The sequence below is a fragment of the Egretta garzetta genome, unplaced genomic scaffold (assembly GCF_000687185.1).
Source record: "Egretta garzetta isolate BGI_Z169 unplaced genomic scaffold, ASM68718v1 scaffold584, whole genome shotgun sequence".
NCBI lineage: Eukaryota > Metazoa > Chordata > Aves > Pelecaniformes > Ardeidae > Egretta > Egretta garzetta.
Genome location: NW_009259529.1, coordinates 827,658 through 852,771, shown reverse-complemented (window position 1 = coordinate 852,771; position 25,114 = coordinate 827,658). Strand labels below are relative to the sequence as shown.

Genomic DNA, 25,114 nt, shown 5'->3' with positions numbered 1-25,114 from the left:
GCCAAAAGCTACTTCTCTTATCTGAAAGTATATGGAAATTCATTTTTTTAAAAGGCTTATTTTATCCAGTCTTGGTTATATGCTGAAATTATATGCAGGCTTCTCAAAAAGAACAGTCTGAATAAAATTCCCACCTATCATTAAATGCTCAACTTCGACTCCTTGTTTTTATCATCACTTTCAGTTTCACAATTTCAGAGTTATCCAGTTACCAGGAAGTCTTTCACTTTAGACACTTTCCAATTCTCATTTCTAATATAAAAACAAAAAAAAAACCCTCCCAGAAATGATGCTATCAAATTCAACCCAAAACTTATTCTTTAAAATGTCTTAAAGAAATACATGATACTAACCAAAAATTTGTTAATTCTTAAAACAGAAATAACATATAACTCATGTCTTCAACTTGTCAGGGTGCATCAAGGAGTCACTTTTTCCAACATGGCAAATGAATGAATTCCAGAATAACAACAATCTTGCCAAGACCTTTACTAAAATTTATCTTATGAATCATTGCCAATAAATACAATGTTGCAAAAATGGAGTTTAATTGATTAAAATTGGAGATAACGCATGTTGTGTTTAAGAAATGTATTCAGAAATAGATCGTCTTGATTGCACCCTATATGCAAATTGGGCCAACTTGTAAGATAAATCTGGAATGTATTCAAATTAAGAGTAAGATGACATCTGTCAAAGTCAATTAATCTGTGAAAATACGATCTGAAAGCGGTGATAAGCAGTTAGTTAGTTACCCCTGCCAATCCATCAGATGCTCATTCCCTGACACCCACTGCATCAGTTGTCAAATTGATATGAGCACATCTTAAAAACCCATAAATTACAGAACTCAGTGGTGTTGGCCAACTGCCAAAGCTATGCGAAATAATCAGAATGAATCTAAACTTAAAGGGTAGAAAACAAAGGTAAAGCACCTGTGATTCCCTCACTGATACTCTCTCTATGCACAAGGTGGGCTATTAACTTTGTATTGGGGATGCAATGCAAAGAGCCCAATATTCTCCAAACTCCTCTTAATCTGGGAGAAAGATCCTGGAACAGGGAGGCTGCAACCAGTCATCAGGATTGGGGTTAGCCTAAACACATTCTACGTTCATCACTGACTGCATCACTGGGATCTGGTGACCAGATTACCTGCAAGACTTCCAAGCACAAGGTGGCATTCATTTCAGTAAGAACATTAGACTGCTGTTTCTCCAGCTCTAAGTCTTTCCCATAATAGATTCCATATCCTACAGGTCCTTTACTGTAATATGTTTGCTAACAGATTATTAGATGATTTCAGTCTTTCTCCACAAAACTTTGGCTGACATCTAAAGGCTTACAATTCTCCATTAAGGATGGCAGTATTTAGATGAAAACCTCGTTTCACTGATATGTGATATGATTATGATTTAATTCTAATCACTTCAATGACAACAAGATATTATCAAGTCTGATCCACTGAAGTCAAAGACAGTATTTCCATTGACTTGAAAAATAGGAAGTGAAATTACTTAAAAATGCCTAAAAGATACAAAGTACATTTGTAAAGTATTAATAGCTGTCCCATCAAAGGGACACGTTGCCAAAATTTTGAAGTTACGTTTCACAAATTTAGTTTTATAATTTATAATGCTGCTTTACTCAAATAAAGAAAGAAATGCTATCCAAACAGTATTACACTCTTCCCGCCTTTTACTACTGGAATACATCCAGTATCAAGCAAACACAACAAATTACAGTACAAATATAAGTACTGCAGATAGACTTCAGCAGAAGGTAAGCACTAACACTACAGTAAATGAGTTTTATCCATATACCAGTCTTACATTTTTAAGTGCAAATTCGAAGAGTTTACACATGTGTGGATTATTTACATGAACCATGGGTATCCTGCCATTTACTATAACACAAAAAGTTTGAAGGGAAAATTTTGAATTAGCATCTCAATAGAAATTATGTCTTCTTACTCCCCTGCCCCATTCTATATGGAGAAAAAAATACCGAAAAAATTACTACTGCCAAAGCAATAGAATACCAAAACTGATTTGACTAGAAAGTTCATGACAAGAGAAAACCAAAGATGCTTCTATTAATCATAGCTGGTATGCAGCATAAAATTTATTTAAAGCACTGGTGTTTTTAACGAAAACCTACCTTGTTAGGAAAACCTGTTCCATGGAGACCATCCTGATTTAGGACAGAATTTACGAACAGTGCCAATTTTTACATACATCGACTATCAAGTGTTACCAAGACTTCCAACATACCAGTTTGTGGGGGTTTTTCCCCTTAGTGCCAGTTTGTTTAACAAAGGAAAAAAAAAAAACAAAAAAAACAACACCCACCAGTAAACATAAAAATAAACACCTAGACAAGAACAGGCTCTACAACAAATATTTATCATATTATAAAGCACCACAGTGAAAACACCACCAACATTTACAGAAGCAGGTAAAAACAGACTAAAGAACATTAACACAGATGATGTCCTGTTGTATTAGACATCCTATTTCATGGTTTGTGACCATTCAGGCAAACAGAAAAAAAGACATTAATTCCTAGGTGCTTTATAACAGTTCAACAAAATGCAGAAATAATATATAAGCTGCTGTTTTATTTTGGGCTTCTGGAGGTTGTAAGTCTCTCTCTACATATATGCATAATTTTAACTTTCAGTGTACTCCTCCGAGAGTGCAAGATGCAGTAAGCCACTTTTCAACTGGGAGGAGTTGACTAGTACCTGTCATCCTCCGGAGATGCATGCTGGATATGAATCCTGGGACTAGTAGGTCGTCTCCTCTCTAGGGAGGGGGACCATCTACCCCTGTTTGCCCGTTCAATAAAACAGGAAAAAAATAGGATATTTAGTTTGTGATAATATTAAATATATGGGATTTGGGACTGGAAAAATACCCCAAAAAGTAATTAAAAGTAATTGGTTTTTTCCTAGCAGTTTTCTAATTCCCAAGTATACTATTTTTATGGCTGCAGAAAAATTAAAGTTGAAACAAAGAGAATGTATGCCCAAAGATGCAGAATTTAGACCGATATGAATCTTTTACATAGTCTACCATTAAGTTTTCAAATATTCTCAAATGCTAGACTATCTAAAAGCCTGCCATTCACATAGGAAGTTGTAATTCTAGAAGAGCTTTTCAAAGACCGTATGACCATCATTTTCTGTCGACTACTGGCTGGTATTTTGTTAAAGCCATCTCTCCTAGCTCTTTACACTGAAAAACGGATTCTCAGTAAAAATATAGGACTAGGAATTATAAGAAAAATTCTAAGGCATAAAGTGACCCTTTTCTGGAACACAATGAGAGATGAGCTTCAACAAAGCTACACACATTTGTGTACAAGTATTGGGGTTTTTTTTGTTTTTTTTTTTTTTCATTTAAAAATGTATATCTAAAGTGTGTGCAGCCTGATCATCTCTCTGTATCCTGGCAGTACATGCCAGCAGATTATGTTACATAATTAAATGTAACAAAAAGGACCTGAATTGTGAATGAAAACTGGTGTCTTACTTTTTTCTTGAAAAAGCTCATTTAATTTAGAATTGTATATACTATACTATAGATTGGTGTTGCTTATTTTGTTGGGATATTATGTGGTTATAATAGTAAAAGTGTATGTGTAACAATTTACAAAATCAAAATATACTGATTAAATTACGAACAGTAAAATGTTTACATAAACTCTGTACAGTTAATATCTATATATTCTAATATTTCACTTTCTGAGGCATCCTTCCAGTCCATGTTACAAGGAAAAGGGTTTGATTTATGGAACATGCAAATAACAAAGCTTTCAAGGAGACTTGCATCACTTGAACAGTTAGGTAGATCTTTCAGAGGTTTCAACAGAAAATAGGTTGTTAGTAGTTAAGTTTCTTTTTCTCTCAAAGCAAGAGTTAAAGAAAATGTTAATGCATCAGTGCACTCAAAGCCCTTAATATGCTGATATCCACTATAAATATTAAACAGCATTTGATAGAATTAACTAGGTCATGCAGTATGAACTTTGAGAACATGCTCTCTTTCACTGAATTTTGAATGACCATGAGCCACAGTATAATGCAGACAAACATGCAATAACCTATTCCTTCACATGGTTGAAAAGAACTGGAAACACAATACATCATGTACCTAATGCAAACAGTTATTTTACTGTACATTATTTTAAATTTAAATGGTGATATTCAGCATAACCGTTAAAGGCATGCAATACAAATACCTAATACTTCAGAATCCCTAAAAACCTTTGAAAACTCAACATGAAATCAGCACAGGTCTTAACTGGATCAAGTGACAGCTCCAAGTTCTCTGTTACCTATTTCTGAGTAGGTAACAGCTTTGTATCTTGTTTAGCTGGTAGTGACCAGCTGACAGCAAACACCCTGAAGATCCTTGAAATGTTTTGGTTCTTACTGCAGCAAAGCACCTCAGAACAAATCTAACACAGCTGCTGGGCTGCATTTTGCAGATACACTGACCCTGTTGTACATGAACTAATCCTCAGGCTGTGCTCCTTGGTTTTATTTGCTCAGATCTCCACTGACTAACCTTTCAGAACCAAAGCATACAAGCAGCACCAATCCGTACAACTGCTCTTGTGCTGACTGCTAGTACACACAATTCCTTGCAACACAAGAAGCTCAGAGGGTGAATAAACGCCACACAATGTTATTAACGTGCTTTCCTGACTTGAGGCTGGAGGTTGCACACAGATTTCTCTGTTGTAAGAAAATGGTACCCAACTTAAGTGAGAAAAAAAAAAAACCAAAACAAAAAAAACACAGAAATTTTGAGTTACAGTGAAGAGGACAATAAAAAAAATCATACTAAAGGAAGTAGTGATAGCAAAAAAACATTTTCAATTACATTAGAGGGTATTTATGACTGTTACAGATCATCACAGAAACTTCAACAAGGTAATTTTGAACCTGGCACTTATCCTTGTTGAACCTCATACAATTGGCCTTGGCCCATTGATCCAGCCTGTCCAGATGCCTCTGTAGAGGCTTCCTACCCTCAATCAGATCAACACTCCTGCCAAACTTGGTGTCATCTGCAAATGTACTGAGGGTGCACCCGATCCCCTCATCCAGTCCTGGGGAACACCACTTGTGACCGGCCACCAACTAGATTTAACTCCATTCACCACAACTCTTCGGGCCCAGCCATCCAGACAGTTTTTTACCCAGCAAAGAATATACCTATCCAAGTCACAGGCAGCCAGTTTCTCCAGGAGAATGCTGTGGGGGATGGTGTCAAAGGCTTTACTGACATCCAGGTACACTACATCCACAGCCTCTCCCTCATCCACTAAGTGGGTCACCTTGTCATAGAAGGAGATCAAGCAGGACCTGGCTTTCATAAACCCATGCTGACTAGGCCTGATTGCCTGGTTGTCCTGAATATGCCTCATGATGGCACTAAAGACTATCTGCTTCATAACCTTCCCCAGCACCAAGGTCAGACTGACAGGCCTGGATCCTCCATCTAGCTCTTCCTGTAGATGGGTGACACATTTGCCAACCTCCAGACAACTGGGCCTGCCCCGTTAGCCAGGACTGCTGATAAAGGATTGAAAGTGGCTTGGTGAGCACTTCCACCAGCTCCCTCAGTACCCTTGGGGGGATCCCATCCGGCCCCATAGAGCTGTGTGTGTCTGAGTGGTGTAGCAGGTCGCTAACAATTTCCTTTTGGATTATGGGGGCTTCATTCTGTCCCTGTCACTCTCTTCTAGCTCAGGGGACTCAGTACCCTGAGAAAAGATTGGTCTTACCATTAAAGACTTACGCAAAGAAGGCATTAAGTACCTCAGCCTTTTCCTCGTCCTTTGTCACTATGTTTTCCCAGCATTCAATAAAGGAAGATTCTCCTTAGCCCTCCCTTTGTTGTTAATATATTTCTAGAAACATTTTTTGTCTTTTACGGCAGCAGCCAGATTAAGTTCTAGTTGGGCTTTGGGCCTTCGGATTTTCTCCCTGCATAACCTTATGACATCCTTGTAGTCCTCCTGAGTTGCCTGCCCCTTCTTCCAAAGGTCATAAACTCTCCTTTTTTTCCTGAGTTGCAGCCAAAGCTCTCTGTTCAGCCAGGCTGGTCTTCTCCACTAGCTCATCTTTCAGCACGTGAGGACGGCCTGCTCCTGTGCCTTTAAGATTTCCTTCTTGAATAATGTCCAGCCTTCCTAGACACCTTTACCCTTCAGGGGCAGTCTCCCAAGGGACTCTCTGTCAACCAGGCTCCTAAACAGGCCAAAGTCTGCCTCCTGGAAATCCAAGGTAGCAGTTCTGCTGACCCCCCTTGTTACTTGAATGATTATGTTCTGTACTAAAGCAGACCATTTACCAAAACGCTTTGGCAGGGCTATGGTCAGGGCAAGGTCAGTTTGCGAGTCAAGTTATATGGACTTTCCTTGTTCAAATGATGTAGCTTATAGCAGAAGAATAGGAATGTCTTTTTTTTGTTGTGGTTTTTTTTTTGTTTGTTTGTTTTTTGTTTTTTTTAGTGCAACTAACAAGACATATATCCCCAAATCATATACTGCTGAAAGTATTTTTCTGCTGGCATATGTGGGTCAACACAATGAATTTTACTGGCAAAGCAGTATCTTAAAAAAAAAAAAAAATAATTACTCCAAACATTCCAAATGACAACAATGATATTATACAGAGTTTAAGGATCAAACCCATTTCCAATAAATCACTAACACAGAGAAATAGGGCTCTACTGTCTATCAGTTACACATGGCCAATACCATCTTGTTAAAAAAAGTTCAAGTGGACCATTTTAACTCTTGATCCCTAAAGCAATCTGATCTATATGCTCTGAGTCAAAGGTTGGTGGGAATGAACAGAAAGAATTTTCCATAGGTAAGTATACTTATAATTTTGTTGAAGAAAATATGTAATGCCACATTTAGAAGTCTGTCTATACACTTTTGAGGACTAAAAGCCTAAATTTGTAAATAAAATATACAATTCCATTCTGGGGAAGGAAAAAAAAAAAAAAAGGAAACACCTTGAAAACAACTAACAATACCTTCAGCATAGGTCCCTCAAATATAACAATCATAAAGTGGTGCTGTGCAGATTGGACTTCACAAAACCATATAGTGTTTCTCTTCATTACAAGCAGGACCAACTGTACCTGACAGGTATTTGTTTAATCTCTTCTTAGGCAGTCTCCAGTAATGAAGTCTAGACAACCTTTCACATATCATCTGTTACAGTGTTTCATTGTATGAGCCTTCAAAAAAGCTTTCCTACTATTTAAGATGAACTTATCTTAAGTCACTTATTCTCGTCTTGTCCACACAAAATGCTTTCTACCCACCTTGAACTCAATTCTGTGTTCTTCAGACTAAAGAGTCCTCTATCATTACATACAAATTATTACTAACCTCACGCTAAAGAGTAAGCAGGTGCATTCAACAGTGGAGAATGAATCTACTAAAATTAGCTTCCCCCAAAAGAAAATATTAATTTGGCGTTTCTTATGCATTAAATATAACATCTTCCTTCAAAAATTGGGCTGTATTAGACAAACACCTACATCTGAAGATAAACAAAAGCATGTTGTTAATCCTCTGACAGAGCCACAGAGATCTTCTAATTTGCAACAAAACCACAATGGAAATTTTGAACAATAATTTAATTAAAAAAAAGCTTTTCTACAACCCCATGAAGGATCCCAAATCAAAAGCACCTATTTAGTCACTATTTAGGACTTCTAGAAGCAAAGACATCAAAGTTTCATAGCAATGGACAATTTTTCTGGATCAGGCCCACAGGTGATTTGGCAACACCTTGTGTTTAGCAGAGGCCATTAACACAGACCAAACACTTCTGTTTATGAGGGGGCTCATGAAAAATGCTGCGGATTCTGTTCAGTGCCTATTGCACAGAGGTTGCTGAAGATGATTTATAAAGACATAATAGACCTAGTGACAGGTTTAGTTTTGAATATAATATTCTGACTAGGTAGTTGATAATTGCCAGCTTCTGTTTCACTGAATATTTAACTAGATGGGTGGCATCTTGAAATAAAAGTACAAAACATTCTGCTTTTGTCCATGTTATTGCATTAAATAGCTGTGTACAGATAATCTACACACTTAGTTATTAATATGATGCTACAATGATGTTTTTAAAACATCTAGAATGGTGTCCCGTATTTCATTCTGAGTGGCCTTATTTCTGTTGTACTTTTTTTTGGATAGCGATATATCTATGATATCTTGAGCTTGACCTGAAAAAGGAAAGAACTATTGCAGACCTATCTGAGATATCACAACTTGAGAAGCGAGGTCCAGCCAAGGAGCAGTGGGAAGCAGGGAGAAGGGAAAGGGAAATTCCACAACCTGTGTTCCCCTAGAGAAACCTTGTCTCAAAGATAGAAGTATGCTCTTCTTGCCTTTCTTCACAGGTTCTCTCCCATGATAATGAAAGGGATGCAACTGTTTCAATAACCACACTGTGGGCTGACTAGCAAAGCAACTTCACATTATTAACTGCCACACTAGTTAAATATGTACTGCACAGATGAAATTATAATTCCACCGTATTCCTACTCAATGGGAGCCTATTATTGCCTTTAGTGAAGCTAAAATCCAACCTAAAGTGGTATAACTCTCAGCCAAAAAACACAGGTAGTGATGAAAAATTCCCTTGTGGAACAATCCCATCTGTCAAACACACCAATACTATTTGGTTCACCTAAGTTTTTTAACCAAGCTACTGTAAATATTAAAAATTCAGAAAGCATCCATAAAATGCTTGCACAATGTATGTGACAACATTTCATTTAAATCACAAACACGTCTTCTTAAGACTTATGTGAGCCTTAATATAATGTCACAGAGTGAAAAAAAGCTTAATGCAGTGATTTGCTTCGTAATTGCAAAAGCAGATGCAGCAGATTAGATTAAGGAAGCAATGAAGTTTGGCTGTTTTGTAGAAAATACGTCATGATAAAAAATACAGTTCTGGTTTGAAATATGAGAGTTTTGTCATATAATTTATAAATTATGTCACCACCTTATTAGCAGTCCACAGAACAGGCAAGAAACAAACATAATACTTTTTAGCAAATGATGATGAAGATTAACTTTGTCAAAATACTTAACACTGCAATGCTATTATCAGCATACTGAGGACTTTTGTAAACAATGACATCAGCTTGAACTAAAACAAAGAAAGAAGCCAGAAGCATTTACAAACTCCAACACACAATTTACATGACATACATGAATATTGGAGCAAAAATGTCTACAAATACCAAAGCAGACATGAATGTACAAGAATGTAGAGTACTCATATGAAGAAAACCAAAACTGATAAAGATCACCAGCACAGATGACAAGAAATTCAAAGTTTTTATTTTATACCTTTCTCGTTCTGGTGAATGCAAACTAGTATCTGGTCTCAAGCAGTTGGTACTAGCACTCCTAGCCCTGTCAAGGGAGGGCTGTAGTTCACTAGTGCCAGTGCATTGCATCCAATGGTAGAAGAGAAAGAAAAAGAAAACAAAGAAAGGAATACAATGTTAGATATTAACTCATAAAATAATGCTCTCTTTACAGAAAATGTAGAATCACAATGATTTAATTAAGGAAAATGTAAAAGAACTGACTGGATGACAGTGCCAAGATTTGTTTAGAAAATAAAAGCAAACAAAAGACTGCTAGATTTTTTTTTTCTAAGATCGTTGAAATGTTTAAAATTGAATGAGACAGAACAACATCCACTTGTAAGAAAGTGGAATGAGAAATACCAAACAATAAATTTAAATCCTTATTAACAGCAGTAAATCTTAGGCCAACATGAAAGGATGTGATACACTACATATTATGTGAAATCACTTTACAGTGAAGCTCATTTATTTTGCAAATCCATATGAATTACCAAACAGGAGGATGGAATTAATCCTCAGTTTCTTACCTAACAAGTAGATCATCTCCAAATTTCGGTATTTGTGAATTAAGGCAATCACGAAGGAGTGAAATATCCTGTCTAATCACTGATTTGGTCTTAGCACATGCAGGAAGAGTTGAGCTTTGTAAATTAAAATTATTTAAACAAAATGAAAATAAATTTGACATGTAACCGAAGTCATATACATAAACAAAAAATGTTACAAATAAAAACATGCAACATATAATTTTAACAGTGAAGAAAACTCTACCTCATACAAAGTGGTTTGTTGTTTTGGTTTTTTTTTTTTTTTATAATGTAGGGGTTAATTTAGACAGTTATATGAGGTTATTTTAGGATTATATCCCTTATCTCTCAGTTATAAAAACTGTATGAAACATTTTAAATTGTTTTTATTTAATAAGGCAAGACTATTTTTTTAAAAAGGAACTAATTACTCAAAGAGGACTCTAAACACTTCTTACCTGTATAGGTTCCAATGAGTACCATTTTCTAGTAAAGGCATCTTGGGTGGTAATGTTTTATAGTGCCTAACAGAATTTCTTTGATGTGGTGGAATAGAAAAGAAAACAGAAGAACACAAAAACATGCCAGAAATAAAAAGACAGGTAAAGGAAAAGCAAGACTGATAAGAACGTAAAATAAATTCATAATATTCTACTACATTTAATAGCTGTATGAGTAGATTTCTCAAAATGTGTTTTTCTCAACTCAACTACTGTGACAGCTACCTGGGGGACAAATTTATGTATTTACACTTTTGTTAATACAGTCCATGAAAACATGACAATACTAGTACAGCCTAGATTTTTTTTTTACTTGTAATGAAAGTAATCTAAATTCCATTTTTAGAGATTGGTAATTAAAATATACAAGCTGTTGTAAATGATGAGGTTGTTACTAAATTTGCTATTTATTTCTCCCAGTAATGCCTTATTTAAGCCTACAGAGACTTTAACCTCTTCAGGAGCTAAGCATGAAAAGCTTGCTAAAACACTAATGTATTGTATCACAAACTCAGTTACAGATGTATTACCATCTGGCATTTTTGAATGTGGAAGTCTTTTTGAAGTGGTGTATCACCTTCAAAATCTAACAGTAATTAAATACTATTAATAACAAGCTAATTAAAAACCCTAGGAGATCTACTATCTCAGCCAGCACAGCAGCATAGTTGCTCTGAGATGCTATATGACAACCGCCTAATAACATCACTTATAGTACGTGAGATTTCAGAACCAGAAGTGTTTGCTTTATTATCCAGCTCTACCTAATTAACAAGGGAGAAATTTAAAGGCAGACAGTGGCTGCTGAATGGGAATCATGGCTATTTAATAGTTAAGAATTAATAATCAAGTTCTAACAATTTTCCACATACCCTACCAGGACACAGCTGTGGTGCTATTAGCAGAAGGACCAGCAGCCTTGAGGATTTTGCAGCTTCAAGAACAGTCTGTCCCAATAGGACATTTTGGTTCCTATTAAGGCTTGGACCTAGGCACAGCAGATCAACATTACAAGCCTGGCTGTGTCACAGACAGATGAAACAACTCTCTGCCTGGAAACCCTAGTGTTTGTAAAACCCTGAGGGATTTAACAGAGGAGCTTTGACCCTTCTTGTTCAGGTTCAGCGGTCACCACTGCTGACATGTCTACAAGAGGTCACTGTAATGACGCAAAGTTGGAAAAAAAGGAATAGTTGTCCATCAGGTCAATCCTGGCATGCTAGCAGATATCACAAATGACAGTGGGCATGACCTAAGACATGGACTGTGACCATCCATGGTCTATGGCATAGGTACACATCTCCTTCCACCATTTCTGCTAGTAGTCAATAATTGCACACAGATGGACAGGATGGACAGCTGGGACTAGTATTACTCTAAACCGGTGTATTAAACTAACCATATATCTCAACTTTGTAGCTTGGACTATCTCATACCAATATTTCTTTCATTTAACGTGAAATCCTTAACATTTCTTTCCCGTTTTAAGCTGAAGCTGTCTCAACACTTACTTAAAAGATTATTCAGCAAGCTGTCTAGCAAACCAGGTTAAAGCATTATAATGTTGCTAACATGAATAAATGTCAGGCCACTACAAATGACAAAGGACAAAAGATGGCAACCAATGTGCAGACCAAATTTTTGTTGAAAGGTTTTTGAGACTGTTCAGTCAAGGATGGATACTGGTAATTTTCTGGGTAGTATTCAAACTTGGATTAGGCTATATAAGCCTCAGAGTTAAAATTTTAAAAAATCAACCTATTGTCTTCTGTTGCCCTTACATTCACCTTCAAGACATTATTAAAAGTACCATTCTGTTTTATAATATACCACCATTACTGTTACTTTAATAGGGTGAATTTGTTACTTTTCTTGATTTCTTTTTCTTTCATTAATAATTAGAATAAGAAAAAAGGCAAGAAAGGGCTGTATCTCTGAATTCAGTGTAGCTCTTTCCTAACTCTATCACTGCCCATGGACAATCTTTAGCTGGTTAACTGGCCAGACTGGTTAGCAGATTTGTAAAACTATTGGAAATCTATAGCAGCTGGGCAAAGTGCATCAAAAGTTCACAATACAGGATTTACTTCCTGAATTAAGTGAGAATTTAAGCATTGACATTGAAGAATTCTAATGAAAACTATAATCTTCAAGATTAAGCCTAGAGTTGGGGGCAAGGAAGGAGGTGAAACTACAGAAGCTACAGAGGAAAGAGAAAGACTATAGGAAGGAGGCAGAAAAATTGCTATTATATGACAATAAACTGATATAACAGGAAGTGAAAGCAATTATTAACCTTTAAAATTTAAAATGTTGAGGAAAAAGCTTTTTTTAGCTGAAGTATGAGAATGAAGCTCATTGTCCTGATAACGAAAACTTAAGTTTTAATTGAACAACTTCACTGATGCACAGGGTTTTTTTTTTAAGTTCTCATACCCATTATTTTACCTTTATACTATTGTGCCTTAGAACAGAACCCTATCATGGCATCTTTGATGATGCTTCATATTCAATTAAGAGAATTAAAGAAACTCAAGGAATATTAAAAAAACCCCCTATTCTGTAGGGGAAAATCCTACACCAAGTAAATGAGTAAGTACATTAGACAATAGGGTTTTAAAAGTTTGACGATTTTTAACATAGCTGATGTAAAACTCTTAGCAACACCCAGATCCTGACCAGAAAAATGGTTAACTACTTGGTTGAAGTTGTTGAACAGTTAACTACTTCAACTACAACCTGCATTTTTACTGATTCTTACTGGAAGATTTTCTACACAATCTGACATGTATTTGTAACAAGGTTAACAAATGTGGTGAAAAAAAAAGGGGGAGCAGAGCTAGATTTGTTAGATAAAGGTATTTCAGTCCCGTTTAGTTTCACAATATTGCGAAGAGTTGAGACAGGGATCTCCAAGCTTTGGAATGATAGATTAATGAAGACTGAAGAATAGCCCAAGCTACAAAGTTTATGCCTGGATCTAATTTACAGCACAATTTGTAGATTAAAAAACAAGTCATAGGAGACCCCCCAAACCTGGGGTTCTCAGCCCTCATTAATCACTGTTCTTTCCTCTACAAATAACCAAAATTAGCATGAGATTAGGTGTCACAACAAGTAAAGATTGTTGGCTGGTGCATGGTTGTAATACAAACATAAAAATGCAAATAAAAGAAAACATAAAAACAACTAAAAAGAAATGTTTGGAATTATAAACTGTCATGCATTGGGAGATCAGGACTTCTGTGACTAGACAGAAAATCTACCACAAAATACAACTGAAAAATCAGAATTTCTTCAATTGCTTTAATCCTTACTACTGAAGTTCACAAACATATACACATTTCAATCTGAATTAAAACAAACAAAAAAGAACAACTGACACCTCAATCACAACATACTAGGAAGTTCTTTATTTACTGGGACTAAATACTGCTTATGGAAAAAAGTTGGGCACACAAAGTACAGACAACTAACCAGATGTGTTCATGATTACCGAACTCCTGTATTTACCTGATGGTATGTAGGCACTCTGCACTTCTTCCTCGTTTTGCTCTGGGCAGCATAAGAAGCTCACTGCACAGACAGGATGGGTGGTGAGTGAAACAGATATAATTATGAAGCATTAGATGACACGGGTTATGCCAATGATATGCAAATGAAAACATAAAAAGAAACAAGAAGCTTCCACTCAGTTTGATAATGTTCAAACCCAGACTGCACTTCTCAAAGAATATGAGCCCAAAAATGCCTGTGATGGTAACTACATTTTCAACAAATTCCTTTTAGTGTGGCACCTAATTTTACAGGATTTGTCCTTTTAAAATTCAGAAGTACTGTTTCAGAGCTCTTAATGACAAAATGAATCCATAAAACAGCTACATTTCTCTAATAATGTCCTTTCTCATGAATTAAATGATGAAGAAATACTTAAATAAAAAAAAAAAAAAAGAAAAAAAAAAGATGCCTGTTTGGGTTTTTTTTCCTTCCTAAGCCACAAAAACATACATGAAAAAGCAGGGAGAGTTTGTTACTAATTTTCTGCAAAACAGTTTATGGGAAGAGTAACCAGTCACCCTTTCAGGAAAAATAAAAATATATGTTCACTGGAAACCTTACATTTAGACAAATATAAATTCTGACTCATAGTTCTTGACAGTATTTCGTAATGCAGTCCTAAAGAAAAAAGAAAATTACTAATCTGCCATTAGACTTTTTGTTTCTTATTGTTTCCAAAGAAAATCATCTGTCTCTTCTATTTTTCATTTACTGTAACCAAACACATTACAACTGGCTAGATGGTAAAATCAATACGTATATATGCCTATGGTAAATATGACTATGATATGAAATACCCCTTGAATTAATCTTGAGGTTTTACACACTTCAACACAGTTAGAAAGACCAAGCTCCAAACATCCGAATTATCGTAAATATGAAATTAAAGCTAAACTTCATGGAAGTGTGCTATTTTAAAAGAAGCAGGGAATCATATGAAGTACTATGGCAACAAGGAGAGAAAATATTACAAAATAGATAAAGCATCAGTTATTCAATGTGTTTTGTGCTTCATGCCATTATAAAATGACCCATTTAATTGATGCAGTAGAGGTAATGTTTATCTAAAATTCTAAACTGGGCAGCTTGAAATAACGGCTTGTGAGTCACGTGTGAGATTTAACTTTGCATCTGGAACCACTAGCCTGATTTTGATGCAACAAAATATATTAAAGGTGAACTGAATTGTTTTTGTTTTGTTTTTGTTTTTTTCCAAGCAAAATTTCCATCCATAAGCTCAGAAGACTGACAGAACATTTTGGGAAAACGTTACCGTTTTCTTAAGAGTTGCAAAGTAGATGCAAAGTCCACATTAAATCATAGCTACATCATTAATATTTACTCTACCTTTGCTAAGACAAAGAGTATCTATTGTAATTGGTCCACGGCAAACTGATACAAAATTCACCCAGAAAAGGATATAAAATAGCAAATCCACCATGAAATCTTCAAGTTAAAAAAACAAAGGAAAAGAATCTATCATGGTAGATTACTGATAATAAAAGAAGATACTCACAGTTCTATAATAAATTAAGACTGGAGGCATTTAAAATAAAGATTATTTTCCTAAAACAAGTATTTTCTAAAGTGAGTATTTTAGTATTCACATTAACGGATTTATTTAGGAACAAAAGAAACACTACAAAAATGACAAGGGCCATGGCATTGAAAATTGGATGATGATCCTAAATTCACAGCAAAGTACACTGCTTAGCTAGATTTCCTAATCAAAAGCTTTTCCTAACAGGTTTATATATATACACACATACACATGTGTATATAGGTATATAAACACATATTAAAAACGTAAAGTGGACAAATCAGTTCCACTGGAAATTTATCACACCAGGTGCTTTAATAAGAGACTCTAATAAGTATTTTTACAAAGATCTATTCAGTATATTCAATATTAATTTGGGGCCAATAACAGATCATTGAGAAAATGATCAAAAATAATCAGCAACTGCAGTTTCTGCTATGTAACTATTGGGTAATTGCTCACCTTCCAAACCAAGTTTATGGTAGGTATCTAAATGAATGTACTTATTTAGATGAAGGGTTCAGTAAATGAACAACACTTGTACTGCCATTGATACTAATACATAACACTGCATGAAGTTTTTTTAAGTCCTTGGATGTGACAGAGAATCTTCCTCAACAAAAGCTGGTTTTGATCTTCCCTATGATGCTGCTCTTACATACTGAAAGACAGTGAAACCTGCAAGAGTTACACAGTCTCCATAACTGAAGAGATCTGTGGGAAAGACGAAAAGGAAAATGGGAAAAAGACGGCCACTGCAGACAAGATTATTACTCAAGAAGAGTAAGTACATGGACTCATCTTTAATTTGTGCAAATAAGCCATGTACATCCTTCATGTATGATCTTTAAACTTCTGAAAACTGTTTTCTGAACATGGAAAAGAACTGAAGAATGTGTCTTACTCCTCTGAACAAATCCAGCAGCCCATGGCTGCTGTGGCTCTGGTCTGATGGCTCATCTCCAAGAAAGCCTCAATGCAACCCCAAGCATAATCCATGCATATATCATCATTTATGTAATGGTATGAGGATTTACTGGAAGAAAATTTTCCAGACAGTTAACTTTCTATATTTCTACTGACAAAAGCAACTTTTAACATCTCTTCCTCTTCAGATCTACTGAATAAGAAATCTATTAAATAAATATTTTCAGGAGTCTTTTGAATATATCACTACTTATAATGAATAATAACATGGAACCTTTGCAACAAGTGGAAATTACTTGAATTAGCTTAACTATATATGTGAGTACTACATTTTAAAAGCATTTCAATTCACCTCTGAAAGGAAATTCAGTACAACAACATAACTTAGACAATTCTGTACATACTTCTTGCCTAAAAGATGGAATTTTTAAATGTTCCAAATAACTCATTAATTCCCATATGTATGTTATCACATTAAAAAAGGCAAAACAGGCAAGATCATATACAAAACTGAACTAGTTTAACTGCAAAAGCCATCTGTTATTCAACTTCTATGTTGCTTCAAAACTGGACAGAGTTCCAGAGATTTTTATGGTTTATTCCTTATATGTTTTCACATCACCATGAAATGTATGTTTTGTGTTGAATTTACCAGATCACCTGGAAAGGTTTTGTCATCCTTACTGCAAAAACTTTCTAACTTATTAAAAAGAAAAATGAATTCAAAGACATTTCTAGGACAATTGATCGTGTGTGAATGGTAAAAGTTTGCCATTATAGTTTAGCTGTATGATTTTTTTCCGAAGTAAACAAAACCACAAACATTGATAAACTATGTGACTGTCATCATTATGTTTCCCAAATACTGAACTGAAATACCTTTTTAAAGTTTTTCAGGTATAAACTAAACAGATATTCTCATTTTCTTCCATTTTATTAGAAGATATTCCTAGATAGCTGAAAACAATGCCTACTAGGAGAGATCAAGAATTCTCTGAGGAGTGTAGCCACTCCATGTACTCTGGGGAAAGATATGTACGTGTCACGCATCTAAGATGGGAGATTTTTGCTAATTACAAGCAAGACAACTATCCTTGCTATGCTTGGGTACTGTACCAAGTTCACCAGAATGTTATATAAGATGCTGTGAGACTGCATATATAGATGTCCAAAATCTATAAGCACAGGAATGCAAAACATAGCATATGCAACTCCCAACTAGTAGGAAGGCATGCCTGGTATTTTGCTGGCTACCAAAACAGAAAAAATTCTGAGTTACAAGAATAGCTAGAGCATACATGTAGTCTTATGGTTTTCTAGCAAAAATATCTGGGCTTCATTCATCAAACAGCAGAATACTCTAGGACAAACACCTAAGAACAGTTAGTCTAGATACCTGCTATTACTGTCAAACCAGAGCACAGTTTTACCAAAAAAGAGGCATAGATAATTTAACCATGAGACTAGATTTGTCAGTTAGGATGATTTCTCTCCCTTCCCCATTACTATCAGTCATGTTTCTACTGAATACTTGCAAATTAGGCAAACCAACAAAGACATTTCCAAACTTGTTCTATGTTCAGACTGACGATGTACCTTTCTTGATCAGACAAATACTGACTATCCATGTCTCTGGATCTGTAATCAACTGGAGTTCTGGAGGCATCATGGTGTCTAGTTGGAGAACGTGATCTTCTCATTTGATGAATTTCATCTAAACTCCTGAAAGGCAGAAATGTGTATGATAATCTTGTTTTCTCAAAAGTAACATAGTTTAATGGATTACAATACAAGTTGGCTGAGGGAAATCTTTAATCACTGAATTGTTAATACATGACTTCTAAAAAAATAACGGTTCCTAAGATTAAAAAAAAAAAACACCTTTAAGAGTAGAAAGCACACATTTCTATCATTTTAGAAGTACACGCCTGTTTCTGTGTACACTGATGGATTCAGTAATGGCATTTTCAATGCCTGTGCTTAAAGAGTAACCGAGAAAACACAAGAACCGATAATACCTCACATGAAATTAAGTTTTGTGCATTTGTCGATTCATAGCCAGATTTCTAAGGGGCTGATTTTGTGCTGTCAACTTCTTGCAGGTATCTCCAAATATTCTTTCAAAAAAATCTGGGGTAGGATGTGAGAACTTGCAGCAGATTTTATCAACCTCAGATTAAGTCTTATACAAAACAGGTATGATTTTATATAAATGCAGGTAGGGTCTGACCTCCATGACAGTAATTTAAAGCGCTCTTCACATCGAAAAGAACAAGAAAAGAAACTACTACTTGAAGGGCTGATTCTTCCTTTGTTTTAATAACTGCCATTGGAACAAGAAACATTAGTTATTCAAAGTATAAAATGAAAGGATGGGTGGAATTGACTATGAAATATCTCATTTGTGCATCATGCTTGTGAATGGAAAGATACAAGAGCACACATTAATTGTTCGCAAAAGCAGAATGAGGAGCTCTCATTCTCTCTACTATAAAAAACGTGAGTCTGTGCCACAGTTTGTTTTATGTACAGTCATACTCTTCTATCTGCTAAGGGTGCATTACTGAGAAATGCAACAGCAAGTGATTTGGTGGGTAGTGAAACAGTTTCATCCATAAGAACTGATGTAATAGAGGGGGATGCATGCAGAGACTTAAGAAGCACAGACAATTTCAGTGCACAAGAACAGTATATATGTCACAGAGGACAGAAAGGGAGAAGCAAGACCATCAGGATTCTCAACCAGGAGGAGAAGCTGGATTTTCAGCATACAGCATCACTTTGAGGATTTCTGGTATTAAATGACCAGTGATGAAACTCCAAAAACCATACACAGAACTGATGGATAAGGACAGTACTGTAGCACAGAATTTTGTACACAAATTTCAGCTAAGAAGGGTAAATTTTCAGTAAACTACCATAGCTAGAGGGCAATGATGTTGCTAGTGCAACACTTCAAGCTCTTGCACCAATTCAAGAACAAAGCTTCCTAGAGACTGGAGGAAAGGAAAACTGGTAAAAACTGGTTGATATTTAGGGTTCCATGAGAGGCTGCAAGAAAAGCTTATTGCCCTGCACAATAAAACAAGCAAAATCAAGTGGGTCAATTTTTGTGCTTAAACAGTCTGCATGGCACTATTCAAAAAAAGCGTAAAGCATGCAAATGAAAGCTCAAGAAGGATTGTCCTATAATAGGTTGTAAAAGGTATAAATGCAGATAATAGAGGTTTATAAATCACTGCCTGATTCTGTAAAGTATTTTTCACTTTTTCCATTAAAAGTGTCACTTTACATATATAATTGGTTATTTCAGCTTGCAGTTAATCCAGAATTAGCTCAATTCATAGTCATTACACAATTTGTACATGCCACTATTTATTATCCTACAAGTATACTTAAGTGGCTTTATACAAGATTCAGCCACTGACTGAAAAAACATTTCCAAAACTATGTATTAGTTATGGTACACAGATGATGAATCACAGAGAAAATATCAGTAATAGTTAAGTCTTAGAAAGTTACAATTCACCTCATGAGTGCCCTTGAAAGACTAATAAAAGCATACATCAAGTTCAGATACTACATTATTAGATTAAGGTACAAAAAAAGTTTTAAAACTGTGAAAAGTTGCTGAACAAGAGAAAAGTTAATAGTGACAGATTATACAAACTTGAAACCACCCAGTGTTTCACTAACTTGTGGTGCCTACCTCTGTAATGGCACATTTGGTAAACGTGAACGGGTCCTGCCCTGATCGTCGCCACGGTGAGGAGATACAGATCGTGAACGATGATGTGTTGTTCTTTGCTGTTCTGGCACAGTTAGCGTTGTAGATTTACTTTCTCTAGTACTAGATCTATAACCTACTGGCAAGAGGGCAACAAAAGGAAATTAGAGAATAAAAGTCTGAGTTTGGAAAGAATTCAGATGGTTAGTCCTTCCAGGAACACACATCTAAACGCTTACAGAACTTTCAAGTCGTCATTCAGCTGTTAGGCATATTGACGTACCATGCAGCCAGGATAAATTACAAGCATTACCTTTAAATGTCTACATGTACAGAGACAGAGAAACTGAGATGATTTTTGTACTGGAAGATGTGGAGGAGAGGACTGAAATAGTTTTCTGACTTGTGGAAGAGTACCCATAGTAACTTGTATTTCAAAATTGTCATACAGTAGCAAATACTTGAAAGGAAATTAAGCAATTTAGGTTTACCTTACCTAACAACTGGAGAAGGCATGCTTGTGTATAGCAGCACAGGCTCATCTGGGACTGTTCATATATAAAGCATCCTTCTGCCTCTTGTTTCAGTTAAATACAAAGATATTCTCTACTGAACTTGGCCAAAGCCACCTAGTTTCAAAACTTACAAGCATTTAGAGTATATTGTATAGAATATTGGGTGTTGCATACTCTGCAGAACATTTTTTCTGAATACTATGAATGAGCTGCAAAGTTTTTACATAGAATTTAAAAATAGTTTTTTACATAGGATTGAAAAAAAAAAATCAGCAGAATGTTAGTACATTTTAAAGTGTTGATATTCCTGTGTCTTTTTCCATTAGCGCACTGTTTGCCTTCATACACACTTTGAATTCCATCTTAAAACAGACAATGAAGCCCGGTAAGACGAACAGCTTCAAAAGGTGCCTGTTACCCTTCCAAAAGAGCCTAAGAAGATTTGCTCAGACTTCAGTTGCTCACTTCCAGACATATAAATTAGATTACATGAATCCTTTGACAGAAAATCCCTTGATGAAAGAAAGGGTCATCCCTTGAGTAATCCCTTAATGACTTCAGAAATTATTGTTTAGATTCCAAAATAATAATTTTGCCGCTTCTCTGAATTTCTCTAGCATTAAGTTCCTGTAACCAGCCTGTGTCAGAAATCTTCTTTCCATGCAGGAAAAAACTATGATTTAGTCACTCAATCGTCAGTTGCATAAACTAAAAATTGCACGTTTTAAGGATCTTGTTACAGAGTTTCAAGTTTGGGTTTTTTTTCATATTTTGTATAATGAGTATAATTCTTGTAGTCTTGCTCTGATCTTCTACCGAATTGTTATAGCCCTCTTAAAAGTGTGGCCCATATACAGAGTCTGTATTAGGCTTGGCCACGTATTCAATGACACTTAATAACCTGTTTGGCTGCAAGTCTGAACCCTGAGCACAAACATCAAGAAAGCATTCATGCTTTTTCTCCCAAATTGTACATTGGTTTAGCAACCTATTCTAATGAACATCTAACTTATCTGAACACATTATCTCATTATCAGACTAGGAGAAAAACACTTTGTTGATAAATTGATAAGTAATCCTAAAATAAGAACATTATCCACCATAGAACAAATTATTTTAGTAACACAAAACTGAGAACAGGGGCCTACTAGATTATGTATTTTATCATCCAAGGAACTCTAAGACTGTTTTCCCTGACTATACAGCTTATAATATCACAGCCTCCAGAATTGTATACACACTTTTTATACAGTACTGAGCAAACTAGCAAAAGTTATCCAAAGATAACAGATGAGCACCAGGGTGTTGTAGTATCCTGAAGAAGCTCTCAGCCTTATACCAGCAGCATCTTTAGCAAATAAAAAAAGATTAGCTTCACTAATTTTTGTTGCCTTTAATATATTTGCCACTACAAATATGATAGGGAAGGCAGGTATGAAGGACAACATTAACAAAAAGATGATTAGGCAGTTACACTATGGACTTTCTGGTTACTGTCAGCTAGAAACATATGCAGAAAGACCTTTGTAAGTTCTGCTATCATTTTGTCCAACATCCGTGTCTATAGTATAGCAGCTGGTGTGAAAACATGGGAAATAACTTTTTTCTTCCATTTGTTGAAGCAGAGAGGCGAGATGAGGTTAATAAATCGGGGAAATGGGACACAGTATGAGTACTGATAGAGGGTAGCACGAGGCCCAAAGAAAAGCACTTGTAATAAGAACATATCATGTTGCTCAGAAACAAACATCAGTGACCATAGCGTTGTGCGTATGTGTGCACTGTCCTCAAACACTGAGTGAGACATGTCAAATAAAACTAATGAATATAGTTTCACATTTAAAATGTGACATTACTCAAGTGATTGTTTGAAAATGAGAGGAGGACACGGAGAAAAAACTTTGGGGGGAGCTCACTAGCCGCTACATAAACAGCAAATGCTTGCCACTTAATGGGCATTTTTAAGAGCAAAGCTGTACTGAGTATTGACTGCAAAATAGATCCATAAAAGTTGATGGCACGCATGAAAGTATCTACTGAGGTTTATCAACCTTTTAACAAAGCAGCACTCCAATGTTTCGCAGGTTTTGATGCACTGTGATGCTGGAGTACCTTATCTGCTGTAAAAGTGTTTCAGAACTGTGTAATAAAATTAGGCAGAAATACAAGGATCTCCCTCATCTCAGAACAGGGCCTGGGTGCAAATTTTGAGGCAAAAAAGGGAACCCCTCAGACTTCAGGGGAGATTCCCTCATCTCATGTACTAAGTTTGCTGCAGAAAATGCCAGTTCTTTTTGTCAGAGGAGGAAAAGAAGACTATACGAAAAAAGGTGGATGTATTCTCTTTCCCAGGCTAATTAAATCTAAGCTGTATGTGCTAAAAGATATTTCATTTCCCAAATAAGCTTGTTCTAGAAAAAATCCTGTCATCTCTATCAGAAGGAACACTAGTTTATATTTATTCAACACTAAAATCAAAGAAATCCAAAACTTTGTTCCAAGCTTTAGGCAACCCTACTGAAATACATATAATTTAAATATAAAAAATTTAAATATAAATTTCAGCTTAAAATATATTTCTAGAGTATCTCTAGTCTGCCTAAAAAAATACACCTAGGGTTATCCTGCACACTTAAAAATCTGGTACAGTAAGATAATTTTATCCTATATATTCTTCATAGCCAAGCTATCCAGGGAAAAATATCTGCAACTTGTGCGCTGCTTGTACATGAAGCTTACAGAACAGACAGAGCAATAGCAATTCACATTTATCCTAAGTATTAACTCAAGTATTGTCAAGTTGGTCAGATCGCATCCATACTTCCATAGTGACCATGACAGTGACAGTAACAGTAACATTTTCTTATATTCTCAAATACAAAGGCTCTGTGCTCTCCAGAGTGAGCAGAGAAATTCTTTGCATGGACCAGCATGATAGCAGCAATCAAGCTGATGGTAGTTTACGCAGAAGAAGTTTCTCAGTTACTCATGGGAAACTGTCAGGTGTGAAATGAAATGGAAGCTGGGTGGATGATGAAAATGGTTCTAGCAAATGTTTGGTACCAGAATATTTTTTTTTTTTTTAAAGACAATACAGACAATGACAAGGTGTTGCGTTGATGTCCCCCTGCTGCTACAGGAGGAAGGTAAATACGATGCAACCGTTTATACAGATCACATATGGTAGAAAAATAAATTGTTCTGAAGAGTTACCCATGGCATAAGCAATACAGCTCATTAAAAATACCCTCTGGGATATTGCCAACTATATATCAGCTTTTTTTTGTTTTAATTAACAAAGTTACTGAAGATTTGGTTAAAAAGACATGTTTGTTTTTTATTAAAACCTTTCCTGATCCTTTACTGACCCTTCCTATGTATTTAGCGTTGGCGAGGCCAATCTGGAGTACTGGGCTCCCCAGTACGAGACAGACATGGAGTTACTGATATGAGTCCAGCTCAGGATCACAAAGATCATTAAGAGACTGAAGAAACTCTCATATGAGAAGAAGCTAAGATACTTAAAAGAATGGTTTTTTTCATGTAACTAGATGTGGGCATACCACAAAAACCTCTCAAAAATCAATTCTGTTAAAGCCGAGTTGCAAATTAAAGTTACTTTCAGCTGTTGATATAAACTCCTTTTATGAACAGTTCTAAGAGCTGATTTTAAAAAAAAAAATTATATAGATCACTGCCAGATACTAATAATAAATGATGACAGTACAGTTATATGAAAGATAAGACACATTTGTGGTATGACAAGGGAAATACAGTTTTCTTAAAATATTCTTGAAGTTATCAAAGTGCCATTATTTTTGATGTAACAGTCTTTACTTCCATTGACAAGCAGTGATTCTTTGCAGCTGCTGAAACCTCTAGAAAAACAGTTTTCTCAATTATTACTAAATGCTAATATTGCATTTGCTTTAGCAATTGGCAAAACATTTGAAATTATAGTTTTGAGGATTTACAATGTCAGTTAAATTAGCCAAAATATTTTAATCATTCCTTTTTAGCTTATGGTGGCGATCAAGTGAACTTTTCAGCTTCTACATTTTGCAGTTGTGTGTCTGTTTTTTTTAGAAAATGAGCAATAATATTTGTGAAAATCTTGAGATGTTAAGAAGGCAAAATAACTTCCTTCTCTTCTGAATATTTCAAGAAAAAAATAAATCAACAATTGCAAGAATATACGTTTGATAAAGATAAACCACGGTGGGAAACATTGGCAAGTAAGTGATAAAGGAAGGAAAAGGGGCTTTAAAGGGAAACATTTTCTTTTGCGTCACATGTAAGCTCAATTTTGAAGTTCTTACTTCTGTTGAGGAGGAATGTCTTAATCCTAGACTAATCTAGTTGAGGCCAATAGAGGCTATGCAAAAT

General features: G+C 35.5%; 1 protein-coding gene across 1 annotated transcript in view; it reads right to left on the bottom strand.

The window, feature by feature from the left end:
• The window catches only part of RIMS1 (regulating synaptic membrane exocytosis 1), a 229,782-nt gene that overhangs the window by 107,186 nt on the left and 97,482 nt on the right, over positions 1-25,114 (bottom strand). The window contains exons 18-24 of the mRNA XM_035893091.1: positions 20,196-20,352; positions 18,083-18,208; positions 13,975-14,037; positions 10,420-10,497; positions 9,962-10,075; positions 9,409-9,498; positions 2,747-2,830 (exon numbers count right to left, since the gene is read on the bottom strand). Of these exons, the coding sequence (XP_035748984.1) occupies positions 2,747-2,830; positions 9,409-9,498; positions 9,962-10,075; positions 10,420-10,497; positions 13,975-14,037; positions 18,083-18,208; positions 20,196-20,352 (712 nt within the window). The remainder of the gene's footprint in view (positions 1-2,746; positions 2,831-9,408; positions 9,499-9,961; positions 10,076-10,419; positions 10,498-13,974; positions 14,038-18,082; positions 18,209-20,195; positions 20,353-25,114) is intronic.